The 17820-nt window shown below is 46.9% G+C and overlaps 1 protein-coding gene across 6 annotated transcripts in view; it reads right to left on the reverse strand.

Moving 5' to 3' along the window:
- LPCAT3 (lysophosphatidylcholine acyltransferase 3) overlaps nt 1–11062 on the reverse strand; it is a 30032-nt gene extending 18970 nt beyond the window's left edge. Inside the window, exons 1-2 of one of the 6 annotated variants that reach the window (XM_043501271.1) lie at nt 10604–10742; nt 6832–7364 (exon numbers count right to left, since the gene is read on the reverse strand). In XM_043501271.1, the coding sequence (XP_043357206.1) occupies nt 6832–6958 (127 nt within the window). In that variant the 5' untranslated portion in view covers nt 6959–7364; nt 10604–10742. Of the gene's footprint in view, nt 1–5648; nt 5783–6831; nt 7365–10603 lie in introns of those variants that run through there. The other 5 variants (XM_043501276.1, XM_043501267.1, XM_038388399.2 and 2 more) reach the window with 5 other exon arrangements.
- Nucleotides 11063–17820: the final 6758 nt, after the last annotated feature.

Raw genomic sequence — 17820 nt, forward strand, 5'->3', positions numbered from 1 at the left:
CAAGGATTGAACTCGCAACCCTCGGTTTAGCAGGCCAATGCTCAAGCCACTGAGCTATCCCTCTGCCAATATTTCAGACAGGACTGAATCTCCATTAGACAAAACTTAAAGAAGAGAATGACCTGAGTCACCCCCATTTATGTCCAGGCGCCTCTGACAGACCTCACCGAGGTCTGCCAAGAGCACCCATGTCAGCCCTCACCGAGGCTGGCCAAGAGCACCCAAGAGATGACAAAGGCGGCTACCAGTCATAATGCTCTATCTGCTGCCACAAGGCAATGAGCTGCTGCTGTGTAGCAATGCAGTCCCACGTCTGCCAGCACCCAGGAGACATACGGTGACGGTGAGCTGAGCAGCCTCCATGCTTGCCGTGGTATGGCGTCTGCACAGGTAACCCAGGAAAAAAGGCGCAAAATGACTGTCTGCCATTGCTTTCACAGAGGGAAGGGGGACCTGACGACATATACCCAGAACCATCCACGACAATGTTTTTTGCCCCATCAGGCATTGGGATCTCAACCTAGAATCCCAATGGGCAGTGGAGACTGCGGGAACTGTGGGATAGTTACCCACAGTGCAATGCTCCGGAAGTTGATGCTAGCCTCGGTACTGTGGATGCACTCCGCCGACTTAATGGTCTTAAATGGGGACACACACAATTGACTGTATAAAATCGATTTCTAAAAAAATAGGCTTCTATAAATTCGACCTAATTTCATACTGTAGACATCACCTGAGATAGCACTCAATGTAGGAGCAAGTCTTTTTGCCCACAGGTTTCAGAGGACAGGACCATGAAGCTGAATAGCTCCAGAAGGGCAGTTTAATAGCACCCTTCCCAAAAACTTGGAACACACTAACTAAATCCTGATATACCCAGGCCCAGAGAGCGAGGCTATCAGATCTTGACTCACCAATGCAAGCCTGAGAACTCAGAGGAACTTCTCCAGGCACTTTAGTGCCAGAGCATGACACCCCTGAGAATTGCCTCAATACAGCATAAGGCAGCCCTCCAGGGTTCACAGGTGTGGTTGGTGAACAACTAACACATGGAACATCAGTCAAGAATTAATAAAATAGAAGAAATAAGAGTTAAAGAGCTCTCTGGCCCACCGATATCAGTTTTTAATAAAACCTGGAGTATCGGGGAAATTTCAGAGGACTGGAAGAAAGCTAATACTGTGCAAATATTTATAAACATACTATAAGGTGATCAGGTTAACTGTAGGCTGGTTAGTCGAACAGTGACTAGGAAAACAATGGGATAGTGGAAAGAAGACTCAAAGAATTAAAAGGATAGAAATATAAATAATGCCAATCAACATGGTTTAAGGGAACTTAGGTTTTTTTCAATCAAATTATTTTTGGTAAGAACTTTGTCAGTTAAGCATGTAATAACTGACATATTAAGTATTATTTGTAGTATTGTAGCACCTTTAGAAGCCCTAGTTATGGAGCAGGACCCCACTGTGCTGGGGGCTGTCAAAAACGCAGTTCCTACCCAAAGAGTTTACAATCCAAGTATAAGACAAAAAGACAACAGGAGGACAGACAGATGGGAATACAGAAAAATGGGACAATATTAGAAGTTACTGACTTTGTATAGAGTTACGGTACATACTAGATCTCAAAATATGGGAAATCATCACTGAATAGAAGCATTTCTTAGGGGGTTCTGCAGGGACTGGGTCTAAGCTATTCAATATTTTTTATCAACAATCATTGCTGATAAGTTTGAAGATGATAAAGACTTGATGCAGTGGTAAATAATGTGAACAGCACAGAACAATCTGGATTGCTTGGTAAACTGAGCACATTTAAACGTGTTTTAATAACGTCAGATGCATCCAGATACAAGGTCATGCATCCAGATCATCAGAATGTAGCCTGGGGGGAGATTGTAACCAGGAAGAGATGTGAATCTGAAAAGGACTTCAGTTCACAACAGATAAACAACTAAACAAGAGTTCCTAGTGTAACAGTGTGGCTAAAAGAGATAATGTAATTCATGGATGTATGAACAGAGGAATATCAAAGAGGAGGAGGGAAATGGCATTATCTCTGTATAGGGCAGTGGTGAAACCAATACTGGAATATTGCATCAGTTCTGGTGTCCACATTTCAAGAAAGGCAATGAAAAAATTTGAGAGGCTTCAGAGAAGAGCCACTAGAATGATTTGTGATCTGGAGCACATGCCTTATAGTAAGAGGCTTAGGAACTCTGTCTCTTTAGCTTATCAAAAAGAAGCTTAAAAAGGCAACCTGATCTTGTTCACAAGCAGAAGGTAACAGATACTAAAAGACTCTCAAAACTAGCACACAAAGGTATAGTCAGATCCAATGGCTGGAAGCTGAAACTAGACAAAGTAAATTAAAAAAGAGTGCCTTTTTTTTTTTTGGACAGTGCACATAATTAAGCAGAACACATTAACAGGAATGTGGTGGATTCTCCATCACTTGAAATCTGAAAATCAAGATTAAATGTCTTTCTAAAAGATTTGCTCTAGTTCCACCACAAATTAGGTGCAAGAATTACTGGATGATGCCATATGGCCTGAGTTATGCAGGTCAGACTAGAGGATCACAGTGGTCCAATCTAATGTTAAAAAAAAAATAAAAAAAAAAATCTATGACTCTACTTGCTCCCCCTTCAAAGCAGAATAGGCATCGTGCACATTAGTCAGCAATAGGCATTGGGCCAACTCATAAGTTCAGCTTGAAGCTAATAGACTTTGCTTCATCTGTCACAGAAGTGTTTGTAATGGTACCCAAGTGACTCAGTGGAGCCTTGGGAGTTTCAGGCCATGCCTACACTACAAACATTGGTTGACACAAACCTGTACACGTGTATACTTGGCTCCTTGTGTCAGCAGTACGCATACGCACCAGGAACGCGTGTAACAACGCACAGTTGGTTGCACTATGGGGAGGTATCCCACTGTGCAACCCACCACCAGTCAGCGCACAGTCTTTTGGGAAGTTTTGGCAATGCACAGTATGGCAGAAATGAGATGCACAGGAGTGTCAACCTTTGATTTAGTGGGGATTGGTCCTGCTTTGAGCAGGGGATTGGACTGGATGACCTCCTGAGGTCCCTTCCAACCCCGATATTCTATGAACTTCCAAGTGTTTAACTGTCTACATCCCCTAATGTCATCTTTATCCCACAATCTTCATGGCTATTTTTCAAAATCACACAAATCCATGCAGCTCTCCTCGCTATTCACCATCTGAGACAGAAACATGGATCCCGCACAGCTCTGCACTACAGTCATGAGTGTTGCAAGCACAGTACACATGATCCTTTAGTATTTGCAAAGCTGCAAGAAGAACTGAATCAATGGGGAACATGATGAATTCTTAGAGGACAGAACGCTGTGGGATGTGTAGAAAAACAATTAAAGGTTGTTGGTGGTGTTCACAGAGCAGCTGTAGATCGTGGAGTGCTACTTCTGGGCCTGAGAAATGAGCACTGACTGGTGGGATCGCATCGTAACGCAGGCTTGGGATGACAAGCAGCAGCTGCAGAACTTTTGGATGCGCAAGGCCACATTCATGGATTTGTGCATCAAGCTCGCCCAGCCCTGAAGTACAGAGACACCAAAATGAGAGCTGCACTGACACTGGAGAAACGAGTAGCGATCACACTGTGAAAACTTGCAACGCCAGATTACAACCAGTCAATTGAGTATCAATCAGAAGTGGGAAAATCCACCGCAGAGGCCATTATCATGCAAACGTGCAGGGCCATTAATCATCTCCTAAGTAGGATTGTGACTCTTGGCAACGTGCAGGACATAGTGGATCAATCTGCAGCAATGGGGTTCCCAAACTGCAGTGGGACACATCCCTATTTTTGCACCAGACCACATGGCCACAGAATACATCAACAGAAAGGGCTACTCTTTTTTGGTTATGCAAGTGTTCATGGGTCACTGGAGACACTTCACTGACATCAGTGTGGGCTGGTCAGGGAAGGTGCATGATGCTTGTATGTTTACAAAATACAGGACTTTTCAGAAAGCTACAAGAAGGGATTTTCTTTCTTGACCAGCAGATTGCCATTGGGAATGTCGAAATGCCAATAGTAATCCTGGGGATCCCAGCCTACCCCTTGCTGCCCTGGCTCATCATGAAGCTGTACACTGGCTGTCATGGATCCACAGGTCTGGTGCTCTGGAACAGTCCCTGGGAGGACCCCTTCAGAGTGTTCAGCCCCTTAGGGTCTTTCACTCTCATTGGGGTAAGCCCATTAGCTTCACTGCCTCATGGGATTGAACCCTGGAGCCTTCAGCACCGCTGCTTACTCCATGAGCTACCCTCAGAGAGTCCACTTGATTTGGACACTCGGGGGAAGGCTTGCACACCCAAAGGGAGCAATGCACCCCCAATTTCCTTAGACTGGAATGACTCTCAGCCAGTGCTTAAAAACAGAAGGGCTTATTAGATGTCTGGAACACAGCATAGAAAGTTCTTGGTTAGCACAGAGAACAGAAAAGTTACAGCAAAGTCCATCTGGCTCTGTCCAGAGCTCTCTCTGACCTATCGAGTCCCGTCCAGAATCCAGAGTCCTCCCTCCAACAGCCCTCACTTTCCAACACCTGGCCCTTCCTCTGTCCTTTGTTCTATTTCCTGGGGGAAAACAGGTCACCTGGCTACCCATCCTTAACTCTTTGTTCTCCAGCTGGTCACAGTCAGCTGGCTTCCTGCAGAGGGTGTTGGCAGCCCTTGGTCATTAGTTATTGTTATGAGGTTATGGAATCTGTGACTTCTGGAGACCCCCTGTGACATTTTCCACTTCAGCCCTGGGGTAGCGGAGCTGGAGCCCCCCCCCCGCATAGTCCCCTGCTGCCACAGGGTGGGTACTGGACCCTCCTTCCTTCCCATTTTGTCAGTTATTTTTAGTAAAAGTCAGGGACAGGTCACAAGCTTCTGTGAATTTTTGTTATTGTCTGTGACTTGTCCCTTTTACTAAAAATAACAGTGACAAAATCTTAACCTTAGTTATAGTTTCCTGCTGTGTCCTGCATAATATCTGTGCAGCAAAGGGAGAAAAATTTCCACCAGGGTAAAAGGGCGGAGGTGAAGCAGTCACCTAGTGAGTTTAAACAGCCAGACAAGGGCTATTAAAAGAGCACCACACAGAGCTACACAGCTCAGGGAAGCTTTGAAAGACCACTTCACAGTGTATCACTGTGGATCACTCTTGGTGTAGTGTGTTTTACCAGGCTCTGCTGTTTTGTGGCCTGTTAAGAACCGTTTGGTGCTTGGTGTACATGTATAATTCTAATACTATCAAACACCTATTAATTTTGTCTGTGACCGATCCTAAGAGTTGTGTGACACTGTACAGCAACATATAATTGGTTGCTTTCAGAAGTGCTAGGCACTCGGCAACATATGTTGTGAACTGATGCAGATAAGTTATGTTCTAAATAATAGAATTTTATTCTGTTACCAAATCACTACACCCCCCCCAAAAAAGTGCAATTTTAAAATAAATGAATTAAAAACTTAATAAAACAAAATAAATTAACAAGAACTGAACTTATGAAGAGAAAAGAACATTCATGTCAACTTCAGCTACACAGACCAACTGTGGTTTTTACAGGTTAGCGTATGTGAAGCTGTGATTGTCTTTAACGTACCCCAGGGTGGAGTCGTATGGATAGTGCAGCAGCCCTGATGTCATATGGAATGTTGGGGGCAAGGCAGAGAGGTCCCATAATAGAGTTCTCAGTGGGTTGCAGAGGAAAGTGAGCCCGGGATTGTTGAACCTGTAAGTCCATCAGAGTTGCAGTATCTGTGATTGCTGCCTGAGAAGCCCCATTATGTCCTGGTGCATTTCACTCTCCTTTTACTGCTGGAACTCCCAGGCTCCTGTCCTTTCCACTCTTTCCTTCTCTTGGCTGTCTGCAATGTTGACCCTCCAAGCCATGTGCTCATGGTCTGATGCAGCACTGGCATGCAAGATCTCACCGAACATGTCATCCTGAGTCCTCTTCTTTCTCTTATCTGGCTCAGGCGTTCCCCAGGTGTGGTGGCGGGAAACTTCAAGGCTGCAATGGCAGCAGCTGCAGAGAAAAAACAGAGCAGTACCGTAGTCAGTATTGTCACAGTCAAGATAGTTACAACAGAAAATGAAAATTAGATTCAGATTCTCCTCTTCCCTTGCACCTCTAAAGTGTTAAACAAGACAAGCTTATGGACACTTATGTTTTTGAGTTCTTGATCACTGGTGCCATTCACAGCACCAGCCATGGTGAGTATGAGCACCATGCATGAGGAAAATAAGAGAATTGCTTGGTTGCATGAAACTATAAATATAGGGAAATGGTATGGAATACTGGCACCATTTTCCACAAGCAGTGGCGATTTTCACTGATATCTCACTCCTGAAGGTAACAAAGGCAGACAGAGAGTCCAGTTGCTCCTGGCATTCCAAAGCGACCCAGGCCTGTACTAACACGTGTACAGCAATAGTGCCTGCCAAAGTTATCGCTGAGTGGTGTGGAGAAAGTTTCCTACCTCAGAGAAAGAAATAAGGCTGCCATCCCTAAAAACCTTCGGGAGAAGATTGCAGAGTAGCTCAGTGAAAGTTTCATCCAGATCTCTCAGAAGGATTCAAGGGACATCCCAGTGTACATAAACTGCCCCACATGATCCTCCTTGCCTAACTCTACAGAGCAATGAAAGGCAGATCACAACACTCTCTCTCTTTGTTGTACCACTATCTCTTCTAGTTTGGATAAATTAATGCATAGTTGATAGCTGCATCCTGTTAAGTTGAGGGTGCCATCACTGTAATGAGAAATAAATTGACACACTTACCTGAGGTTCCTTCCCCTGCACTGGGCTTGTCTGTGCTTGGCTGCCAGGACTGAGTGGACTGCAGTGGAGTCTCAAACAGGTCCTGGTTCAAGGCACAGTTGGACTCCCCAGTTTCAGGTTCCTCCATCCTCCTCTTCTCCCTTCTCCTCGCTGTTCAGCCCAGGTCCTCTGGGTCAGGCTCCTTGGAAGTATCGATGTTAGTGTGTGGAGAGGTGGTGCCTTTGCCAAGTATCGCATGTAGCTCTTTGTATAAGTAGCAGGTCTGTGGCTTCACGCTATACTGACTGTTGGCCACCCTGGCCTTCCGATACACCTGCCAAAGCTTCTTCGCTTTCACATGGCACTGCTGCTAGTCCCCATCTTCTACATCATCCCCTGAACAATCCTCTCATCGATGTTAACATTTCTACAGCTAGTCCATAGCTGTGCTTGTACAGCCTCTTCTCCCCGTAGGCCCAGGACATCCAATATCTCCTGTCTATGCCAAGCCAGAGCATATCTGGAGTGTGCAGCCAACATGATCAGCTGGGCAGCTGCACACAACAACAATGGAGAGATGTGCTCATCAAGCCAGACAATCAGGAAAACACAAATTCATGGGACCTTCTGCTCTATGTAACACCTGGGCAGTGAAGTAATGTCAGACATTGTGGGATAGCTGCTAGAGGACTGTTAGGGTCGACATCAGTCATGAAGCGTCTATACTTGTGCTATATTGACCTTGGCTCGATACCGCTCAGGAAGGCAGTGTTACTATGTCAGCATAACAGGGTGCTTACGTCAGTGGGAGACAAATTTAACTATAGACACATGCACAATTAAGTCGACGGAAGGCCGCTTATGTCGACCTAACTTTGTAGTGTAGGCCAGGGCTCCAGATCAAAATTGGCTAGTTCTTCCACTAATGCACCACTTCTAACCACGAATAAAAAACTATATGCTGTAAACACTAATTTTCACACGTGGAAAAGGAGATCAACAAGGCAACAAAGGCCACTAGATTTCTAGCCTGTTGGTTTCCTGCTTGCTAACTTCAACAGTTTCAAGGAACTCTACACAAGAAGGTTATACTGGATTAAAACACCACCTTTGGTTAAACCAATATAGATAGATCGTCCCTGTATGAATACTCTCCCTCTGTGAATTCTTCCTTCGGCTTAAGTGTGGCTTGTTTCAGTTTAGCTTAAATTGATTCCTAATAGACAAACTAAACCAGGGGTTCTCAAACTGGGGGTTGGGACCCCTCAGGGGGTCACGAGGTTATTACTTGGGGGGGGTCGCGAGCTGTTCTCCACGCCAAACCCTGCTTTGCTTCCAGCATTTATAATAGTGTTAAATATATTAAAAAGTGTTTTTAATTTGTAAGGGGGTGGGGGGTCGTACTCAAAGGCTAACTATGTGAAAGGGGTCACCAGTACAAAAGTTTGAGAACCACTGAACTAAACCAAAGTAATAGTATCCACAAAGCCTTTTGCACTTGCTTAACTAAATCAATCTAAAAATCACATTGTTAGTTAAGCCAGGTTTGCTGTAGCTCACGAAAGCTTATGCTCAAATAAATTTGTTAGTCTCTAAGGTGCCACAAGCACTCCTTTTCTTTTTAGTTAAGCCAGTGCAACTTTGTTTAGCAGTGGTAGCCACTCAGGTTGGAAGAAATGGTAAAGGGACACATTGCTTAAACAGACCCTACTACTTAACAGTTCCAAGTTCATAAAATCAGAGCTCTCAGGAACTTACAACAGACATTCATGATACCTATGTTTGAAGAGAAACTTCAAGTTAATGTCTTTTCTCTGTGAAAAGACTTCTTGGCCCCATACAACCAGTTGGGAGCCTCAATCACTGTATATGTAGCGTCCTAGACCAGATTACAAAAAAAAAGCCCTTTTTAATATGCTATATTTTGACAGAAGATATTCCAGTGGTTCTCAACCTGCGGCCCAATTAGCTGTGTGCTAAAGGCCGCTGGGTCACGCAGCAGGGTCCAGGTTCCCGGCTGCCTGGTGCGGTGGGATCCAGGCTTGGGCTGCTACCTGGCCCCACGCTGCGCGGGTCTGGGGCTGCCACCTGGTCCTGCAGGGTCCGTGGTTTGGGGCTGCCAGCCAGTCCTGCGGAGTCAGTGTCTGGGCTGCCACCCAGCTGCCCCGCCATCTGCTTCCCCGCAGTGGGATCCAGCGGGTCAGGGCTGCTGCCCAGCCCCACACAGCAAGGTCCAGGGTACCTGCCACCCACCCCGGGCTCAGTTCCTGACCCCACTCTGTGGAGGGTTCTCTAGGGTAGAGGCACTGGCCATAGAGGTCTGTGGGGGGTGGGGAACGCTGTGGTTCTCAACCTTTGGCTCAGGTTGTGGCCCACAATGATAGATAGGTTGAGAACCACTGAGTATATTCTCTGAGGTGTACATTGATCTTAGTTATGATGTAATTCTGCCACATAGTTTCTATCCCAGGTGAGGCACGGGTGCAGTGCCCTAGCTGTTAACCAATAAACATGCAGTGTTCCCTCACCCGCCAGGTAGTTACTGGAGCGATATGCCATTTCAATGCAGTCCTGCTAACAAGGTGCCTACACCTTAGCAGGGAGCTACCTAAACAGCCAATTGGGTAGGAATGCTTCTCTGTAGAGATGTTTGGCATAGATTCATGTGTGCGTCATGTGCCTGTCCAGATGTAAGAGAGTTCATATGGAATCAGAGGTGCATGTGATATTTATCACTTACACAGAGTACCAAGGTACTTAAGCTTCAAAAACCCTCAAAATGTAGATGTATTTATCCTTGTTTTACAGCTGGGAAAACTGCAGCACAGTGGGTAAGGGACCTGCTCAAGGTTGCACAACACAGGGACAGGACAGAGAATGGAACACGAGTCCTGAGTTTTACATCCTCTGCTCAGTCAAGCAGGCAATGCTGTCTTATCTCTATATGTACACATTGGCTTTCCAATTTAAAGTGTCCCAAGGAATGGTGTTCCCAGGTCCACAGCCTCTTACACCACAGAGTGAGGACACCAAACACTAATTTTCATTACCTGGATCTCATTCCTTTCAGTTACACCCCCATTTATCATAAAAAAAAATTCTTTGCTTACTAGAGGTTTAGGCCTTTCAGCTATTTGTAAGCTTATTATACCAAACTCTTATCACAGCTTTGACAAGCCAGGTAAACCAAACTCTTTGAACCAGAGTGGGATTCTTCTAGCACCCCAGAGCATCACTTGGAGCACCCTCCAGTTTGTCACTATCTTTCCAGGACCGAGGGTCCAGGTCAAAGCAATGTCTCCGGTGGGATTGTCTGAGAACCACACGAGGAAGGACTCTTTCTTGTTGCTCTATCCCAGCATAAAACACCAGTGGGATTCGCTACCACCTGAGCCCCCTTGGATGTCCACGTTTCCTAGGGGGCTTCTCTCTGACACTGAACATGCACGTGGCATTTCTGCCCAGCCTATGATGTGTCTGCTTAGCCACCCTAGAGGATATGCCCGGGCCCATGCCCTTAACTGTCTGTGCACCCAGGAGTCTGCACTGGCCCCAGTGCAGACGGACAGAGGGCAGCGGCCAGGCACACGCGGCCACACGAGACACGCTGGGGTCTGGCCTGCAGCTCAGGCTGGGGTCCCACGCTGCAGCCGGGGCGCACACAGAGGATGCGCAGCGCAGCGCAGCGCAGCCGCCTCCAAGCCCACGCGCCGGGCGCGAGGGAGACCTTTCACCCCCCTCCGTCAGTTACCGGCTGCCCTGCGCCCGACCCCCACCCGACCCCCGCCCTTACCCAGGAAGATGGAGACGATGAGGCGCAGCGCTTGCTCGGAGGAGCCCAGCGCCTCCGCTGCCTGGGCCAGGCCCAGACCGGACCCTGCCACCGCCATGTTCTCACCGGGCCACCCGGCCTGAACCACTGCCGCTCCCCGAACCCGGCAGCTCCAGCAGCCGCCGGCGCGGCCCCCTCACCTAGGACACACCCACTCGATAGCCATTGGCTGCGCCGATCCTGCTGCGCTCTCCACGCCGCCTCCAATTGGCCAGTGTGCGGCAGCGGGGTAGGACAGAGAGCTAACTGAGGCAAAGGTTACTCCCACCTGAGGGAGAAGCGACGAACGTCCTTGTCAACCAACGATTGGCTGAGCCTCTTCCGGGAGTCAGACTCTGATTGGGCAAGATGGTGCGGGGCCCTGAGCACCGGGCGGGATCCGGCTCCCCATTGGTCATGGCAGGGACAGGAGAGAGCTAGTCGAGGGTGTGGGGTGGGGGTTACTATCGGGCATTAGGCGGACGGCGGAAGAGGGTTCCAACGGCCGCACCTCCAAATTTAAAATAACGTTAGCGTGGGCGTGGTCCAATCTTTTGCATATTTATCATATGCTAATAAGCCTAGCGCCCAATCCGCCTCATTTAGCGTTTCTCCTGCATTTTTGGAGCGTGTCCTATTGTCACCATGCCACGAGTACTGAATTATATGCAAATTAATTTAAATATCCAATGTTCGGGCTCTTCTGTTTTTATACCCTCGATTAATAATTCATCTTATACTAATATTACTTTTGAATATGCAAATATTATGTTCGGAGGTGACTTGCCTCTGCTGTGCTCTGAGCCAGTGCTTTGCGTCGCTGCAGTCGTGTGTTTCTCTTATGCAGCTAGAAAAGGAGTACTGGTGGCACCTTAGAGACTAACTAATTTATTACAGCATAAGCTTTCGTGAGCTACAGCTCACTTCATCGGATGCATTTGGTGGAAAAAACAGAGGAGAGATTTATATACACACACACAGAGAACATGAAACAATGGGTTTATCATACACGCTGTAAGGAGAGTGATCACTTAAGATAAGCCATCACCAGCAGCAGGGGGGGGAAGGAGGAAAACCTTTCATGGTGACAAGCAGGTAGGCTAATTCCAGCAGTTAACAAGAATATCAGAGGAACAGTGGGGGGTGGGGTGGGAGGGAGAAATACCATGGGGAAATAGTTTTACTTTGTGTAATGACTCATCCATTCCCAGTCTCTATTCAAGCCTAAGTTAATTGTATCCAGTTTGCAAATTAATTCCAATTCAGCAGTCTCTCGTTGGAGTCTGTTTTTGAAGCTTTTTTGTTGAAGTATAGCTACTCTAAGATCTGTGATCGAGTGACCAGAGAGATTGAAGTGTTCTCCAACTGGTTTTTGAATGTTATAATTCTTGACGTCTGATTTGTGTCCATTCATTCTTTTACGTAGAGACTGTCCAGTTTGGCCAATGTACATGGCAGAGGGGCATTGCTGGCACATGATGGCATATATCACATTGGTAGATGCGCAGGTGAACGAGCCTCTGATAGTGTGGCTGATGTGATTAGGCCCTATGATGGTATCCCCTGAATAGATATGTGGACAGAGTTGGCAACGGGCTTTGTTGCAAGGATAGGTTCCTGGGTTAGTGGTTCTGTTGTGTGGTGTGTGGTTGCTGGTGAGTATTTGCTTCAGGTTGGGGGGCTGTCTGTAAGCAAGGACTGGCCTGTCTCCCAAGATCTGTGAGAGTGATGGCTCGTCCTTCAGGATAGGTTGTAGATCCTTGATGATGCGTTGGAGAGGTTTTAGTTGGGGGCTGAAGGTGATGGCTAGTGGCGTTCTGTTGTTTTCTTTGTTGGGCCTGTCCTGTAGTAGGTGACTTCTGGGTACTCTTCTGGCTCTGTCAATCTGTTTCTTCACTTCAGCAGGTGGGTATTGTAGTTGTAGGAATGCATGATAGAGATCTTGTAGGTGTTTGTCTCTGTCTGAGGGGTTGGAGCAAATGCAGTTATATCGTAGCGCTTGGCTGTAGACAATGGATCGAGTGGTATGATCTGGATGAAAGCTAGAGGCATGTAGGTAGGAATAGCGGTCAGTAGGTTTCCGATATAGGGTGGTGTTTATGTGACCATCGCTTATTAGCACCGTAGTGTCCAGGAAGTGGATCTCTTGTGTGGACTGGTCCAGGCTGAGGTTGATGGTGGGATGGAAATTGTTGAAATCATGGTGGAATTCCTCAAGAGCTTCTTTTCCATGGGTCCAGATGATGAAGATGTCATCAATGTAGCGCAAGTAGAGTAGGGGCATTAGGGGACGAGAGCTGAGGAAGCGTTGTTCTAAGTCAGCCATAAAAATGTTGGCATACTGTGGGGCCATGCGGGTACCCATCGCAGTGCCGCTGATTTCAAGGTATACATTGTCACCAAATGTGAAATAGTTATGGGTCAGGACAAAGTCACAAAGTTCAGCCACCAGGTTAGCCGTGACAGTATCGGGGATACTGTTCCTGACGGCTCGTAGTCCATCTTTGTGTGGAATGTTGGTGTAGAGGGCTTCTACATCCATAGTGGCTAGGATGGTGTTTTTAGGAAGATCACCAATGGACTGTAGTTTCCTCAGGAAATCGGTGGTGTCTCGAAGATAGCTGGGAGTGCTGGTAACGAAGGGCCTGAGGAGGGAGTCTACATAGCCAGACAATCCTGCTGTCAGGGTGCCAATGCCTGAGATGATGGGGCGTCCAGGATTTCCAGGTTTATGGATCTTGGGTAGCAGATAGAATACCCCAGGTCGGGGCTCCAGGGGTGTGTCTGTGCGGATTTGTTCTTGTGCTTTTTCAGGGAGTTTCTTGAGCAAATGCTGTAGTTTCTTTTGGTAACTCTCAGTGGGATCAGAGGGTAATGGCTTGTAGAAAGTGGTGTTGGAGAGCTGCCTAGTAGCCTCTTGTTCATACTCCGACCTATTCATGATGACGACAGCACCTCCTTTGTCAGCCTTTTTGATTATGATGTCAGAGTTGTTTCTGAGGCTGTGGATGGCACTGTGTTCTGCATGGCTGAGGTTATGGGGTAAGCGATGCTGCTTTTCCACAATTTCAGCTCGTGCACGTCGGCGGAAGCAGTCTATGTAGAAATCCAGGCTGCTGTTTCGACCTTCAGGAGGAGTCCACCCAGAATCCTTCTTTTTGTAGTGTTGGCAGGAAGGTCTCTGTGGGTTAATATGTTGGTCAGAGGTGTGTTGGAAATATTCCTTGAGTCTGAGACGTCGAAAATAGGATTCTAGGTCACCACAGAACTGTATCATGTTCGTGGGGGTGGAGGGGCAAAAGGAGAGGCCCCGAGATAGGACAGATTCTTCTGCTGGGCTAAGAGTATAGTTGGATAGATTAACAATATTGCTGGGTGGGTTACGGGAACCATTGTTGTGGCCCCTTGTGGCATATAGTAGTTTAGATAGCTTAGTGTCCTTTTTCTTTTGTAGAGAAGCAAAGTGTGTTTTGTAAATGGCTTGTCTAGTTTTTGTAAAGTCCAGCCACGAGGAAGTTTGTGTGGAAGGTTGGTTCTTTATGAGAACTTTATCCAGTTTTGAGAGCTCATTCTTAATCTTTCCCTGTTTGCTGTAGAGGATGTTGATCAGGTGGTTCCGCAGTTTCTTTGAGAGTGTGTGGCACAAGCAGTCAGCATAGTCTGTGTGGTATGTAGATTGTAATGGATTTTTTACCTTCAGTCCTTTCGGTATGATGTCCATCTGTTTGCATTTGGAGAGGAAGATGATGTCTGTCTGTATCTGTGCGAGTTTTTTCATGAAGTTGACAGATTTCCACTCTGCAGCTATAAGGGGAGTGTTGTGGGGGGGTGTTGGTTGGCTAGCTCCCAGTATCAAATGAAAGAGTGGATGGGGAATCAGGACCCTGAGACTGACAGGCCCCGGAACAATGGGGTGAGGCCAATGCTCCTGGTCAGCCCGATTGACAGGCTGGCAGGCTAATCAGGGAGTCAGGAGGTGGGGACGGGTTCTCTCCTTTATGTGAGCTGGAATTGCCTGGGTCAGACAGAGTGGGGCTGAGCTAAGGAGAGAGCCTGAGCTCAAGCTGAGCTGGGTCAGATCCAGAGGGGGTCAGAAAAGCAGCCCAGGAAACAGGTCAGTGCTGGGAGCAGTGTTATAGAATCAGCCCACAGAGCAGTCCTGTCCTGGGAGGAGAGCTGCAGCAACCAGTGCCAGAGGGGCCAAAAAAGCAGCCCAGGGAGCTGGAGGCAGAGCAGCAGCAGCAGCAGTGCTGAGGCAGAGTGGAGCTGAAACAGACAGCTAGAGCTGGGGCGGGGCTGGAGCAGCTGGCGAGAGCGAGGGGGACCCAGGGCAACGGGCCCAGTGCAGGGAGTTGCCCCCAGCCAAGACGCCATGCAGGCCTGACTTGGAGGGGGATCGTAACCTCAACGGGGCAGGGTGACGCTGGGAAGAAAGGTCCTGCCACCTAGAGCCTGAGAGTGTGTGGCCACTGCCAGAACAAGTGTCCAACGGGCAGCATCCCTGTAGCACAGCCAGGGCCTGAGAAAGAGGCCTGGGATTTGTGAGGAACAGACTGTGAACTTCCCTTACGTTCCAGAGACGCTGGTTGTGATGTCCCTGTGTCATAGAGCAGGGTTATGTGTTTTCCTTTAACCTTTCCCATTTTTTCCTTATTGTTTTTAAAATTGATTGCTGTTTAATAAATTGTATTTGCTTTGAACTGTATGTAATTATCAATGGGTCAGGGAAGTGTCCAGTGCAGAGAGAGCACTGTGGAGTGGGGACACCTTGGCCCCTAAGTGACAACAACAAGGTTGGGGGTTGAGCCCCCGAAGGAATCCTGGGCCCAGCCTTGTTGGGGTTACGAGGACTCCACCACACAGGATAAAGGAAGTGGGAGCAAGGACTTAGATCCTTTTGCTAGCTATGTCTCCAAGGATCTCAAAAAATCAGATGACTTTCAAACTCAAGTGAGTTAATCTGCCCTTCACCAGGGTAGTGTATAAGCCAGGAAAGTTCCCCACAATAGCGGGACCATTCCCCCACTTACACATAATTAACTGTATGAAAGAGACCTTGCACATAATTAATAAGATGTAAATATTCTCATGCATAATTCATTTTATGCAAATTATACGTTTGCACATTTGTAACATGATTTCCTCATGCATAGCTAAATGTGCATTTTTTCCCCATGTACGTAACTCGTATGGTGCACCTTCATCACTGTCATCATCATCATCGTTCATATATATTTTCTGTGCACAGTGGCTCCCAGAGCAGATAGGAGAGAGATGATCCCTGTCCCCAAGGGATGGCAGACAAAATTAGACATACAGTGGTAATGAGGGTTTGTGGGAAAAGAGAGGGGCCCCAGCATTGTAATAACCCAGTTCCCTACATGGGATGGGTCCATCCGGGGGGAGGGTGTGAGTCTCGCAGGGCTGTGATGCTTCCTGGGGATACCCAGGGGTGTGAGGCACCTTGCTACCACCTGCTTTTAGCCTGAGGAAGCCTAATCCATGTCTGCTGGGAGTCATCTCTCTGCCTCCACCAGCCATGGGCAACACAAGCACTCTTCCCTTAGCCTGCACAGGCTCTGCTGTCCTTCTGCAGGTAACCAATTGGCACACTCCAACCCTTGAGCCCTCTGAGTGTCCTCCTGGAGTGCCCAGCCCTTGATCCACTGGACACTCACAGAATTCACAGATCCGCTGCTCCCAAAGGAACTGTACACCCCAGCTTACCGGTTTCACCTCAGGATCACTGCTCTGCTCAACTCACAGTACTTAGATTTTTTTATAATGAAAACAAGTAAAAGTTTATTTAATGAAGAACAGAGATTGAAATAACAATCTCAATAACAAGCAAATAGGTAGAAATACCAGAAACAATTGGGTACACCCAAAACAAAATCATAATATGCCTTCTAGAGTCTAGACTTAACAAGAAACTTTCCTGGTCTAATGAAGTTTAAAGTTCACCCAAAGACTTTCTCCCAGTATTTAACAGCCAGATCAGCTGTGATCCTCCATTCACAAGACAATTCACAGGCAGCTTGTCTCCTAGGTGAAGGCTACCAGGTACACCCCTATACCCTAGCTATATTTCAGCAATCCATTGTCTGTACTCTTAAACAGGATTCCTTCCCCCCACACTGGTGTTTTTTTCCTGTAGGCTTCTTTCTTGCAGATTTTGCACATTTTATTTAGCTGATGGCTCTGTATGTAAATAGACTCACATTGTAAGACACAATACAAAATGGTCCGCCAGGGAGATCAGGGTCACAGCAAATTTCTTGGAGCCGAGTTTCCTGTTCAAATAATTTTTCTTTTGTTATGTTGTCTCTCACTCAGCCAGTTTGTTCCGTGTCAAAGTTGGGGTGAGTCTGGAGAAGGAAGGAGCAATGACTTTGCAGGTCAGTTTACAGAGGATGTTCCACATACCTGGGACAGCACCGCAGAAGGAAGGGACCTTCTGCAGGAAGTGGATAAACAGGCAGACAATGGCATCACTGGGGAGTGGAGAGCAAGGGGCCATGCAATAAGAGACAATAGTGAGTAAATTGGGAGGGACAAAGGTGTTCGGGCCCTTGAAGGCAGGGACAAGAATCTTGGTCTTGAAACAGTGTAAAGAGGCAAGATAATGTGGTCAGCATGATGAGTCAGGGAGATGATTGTAGTATCTGCGTTTTGTGTGGACTAAAAGGATAGTGATCTGTGTTTCAGGGAATCTAGCAGGAGAAGGTTGCAATAAGTGAGACAGGATATGATGCGGCCCAGAAGAGTTTTCCATATATGAGCAGGGAGAAAGACTTTTGAAAATCTGTGATTCTTTTTTTTCCCCCCTCACCATTTTGCAGATGTAGTGGTTTTAAAACACCTCATGGGTAGCTGGGTCTATGTAGACTTAACTCACAAATAGCTGAGCTCACAATTAACCAAGTTGTTTGAAAAGTTGAAAAGGTTATCGAATACAAATTTATGTCATCCCTCATGTTCAATTAATATTATGTTGATTTTTCAGATGTGTGGTGTTTGTATCTCTTTCAAAAACACCCCAGTGTTTAAAATCTGTTATGGGCAATTATCCATATGTAGATTTATCTCATAAATAATAAAGATGTTGGAAATGTATGTGCACATCAGTATTACAGTGGTGTAGGAGCACCCCTATAGATAAGGTTGTGCCATGACATTTGTTTAAAAGGTGGACCTTT

This window comes from Dermochelys coriacea, chromosome 1 (assembly GCF_009764565.3).
Source record: "Dermochelys coriacea isolate rDerCor1 chromosome 1, rDerCor1.pri.v4, whole genome shotgun sequence".
Taxonomy (NCBI): Eukaryota; Metazoa; Chordata; order Testudines; family Dermochelyidae; genus Dermochelys; species Dermochelys coriacea.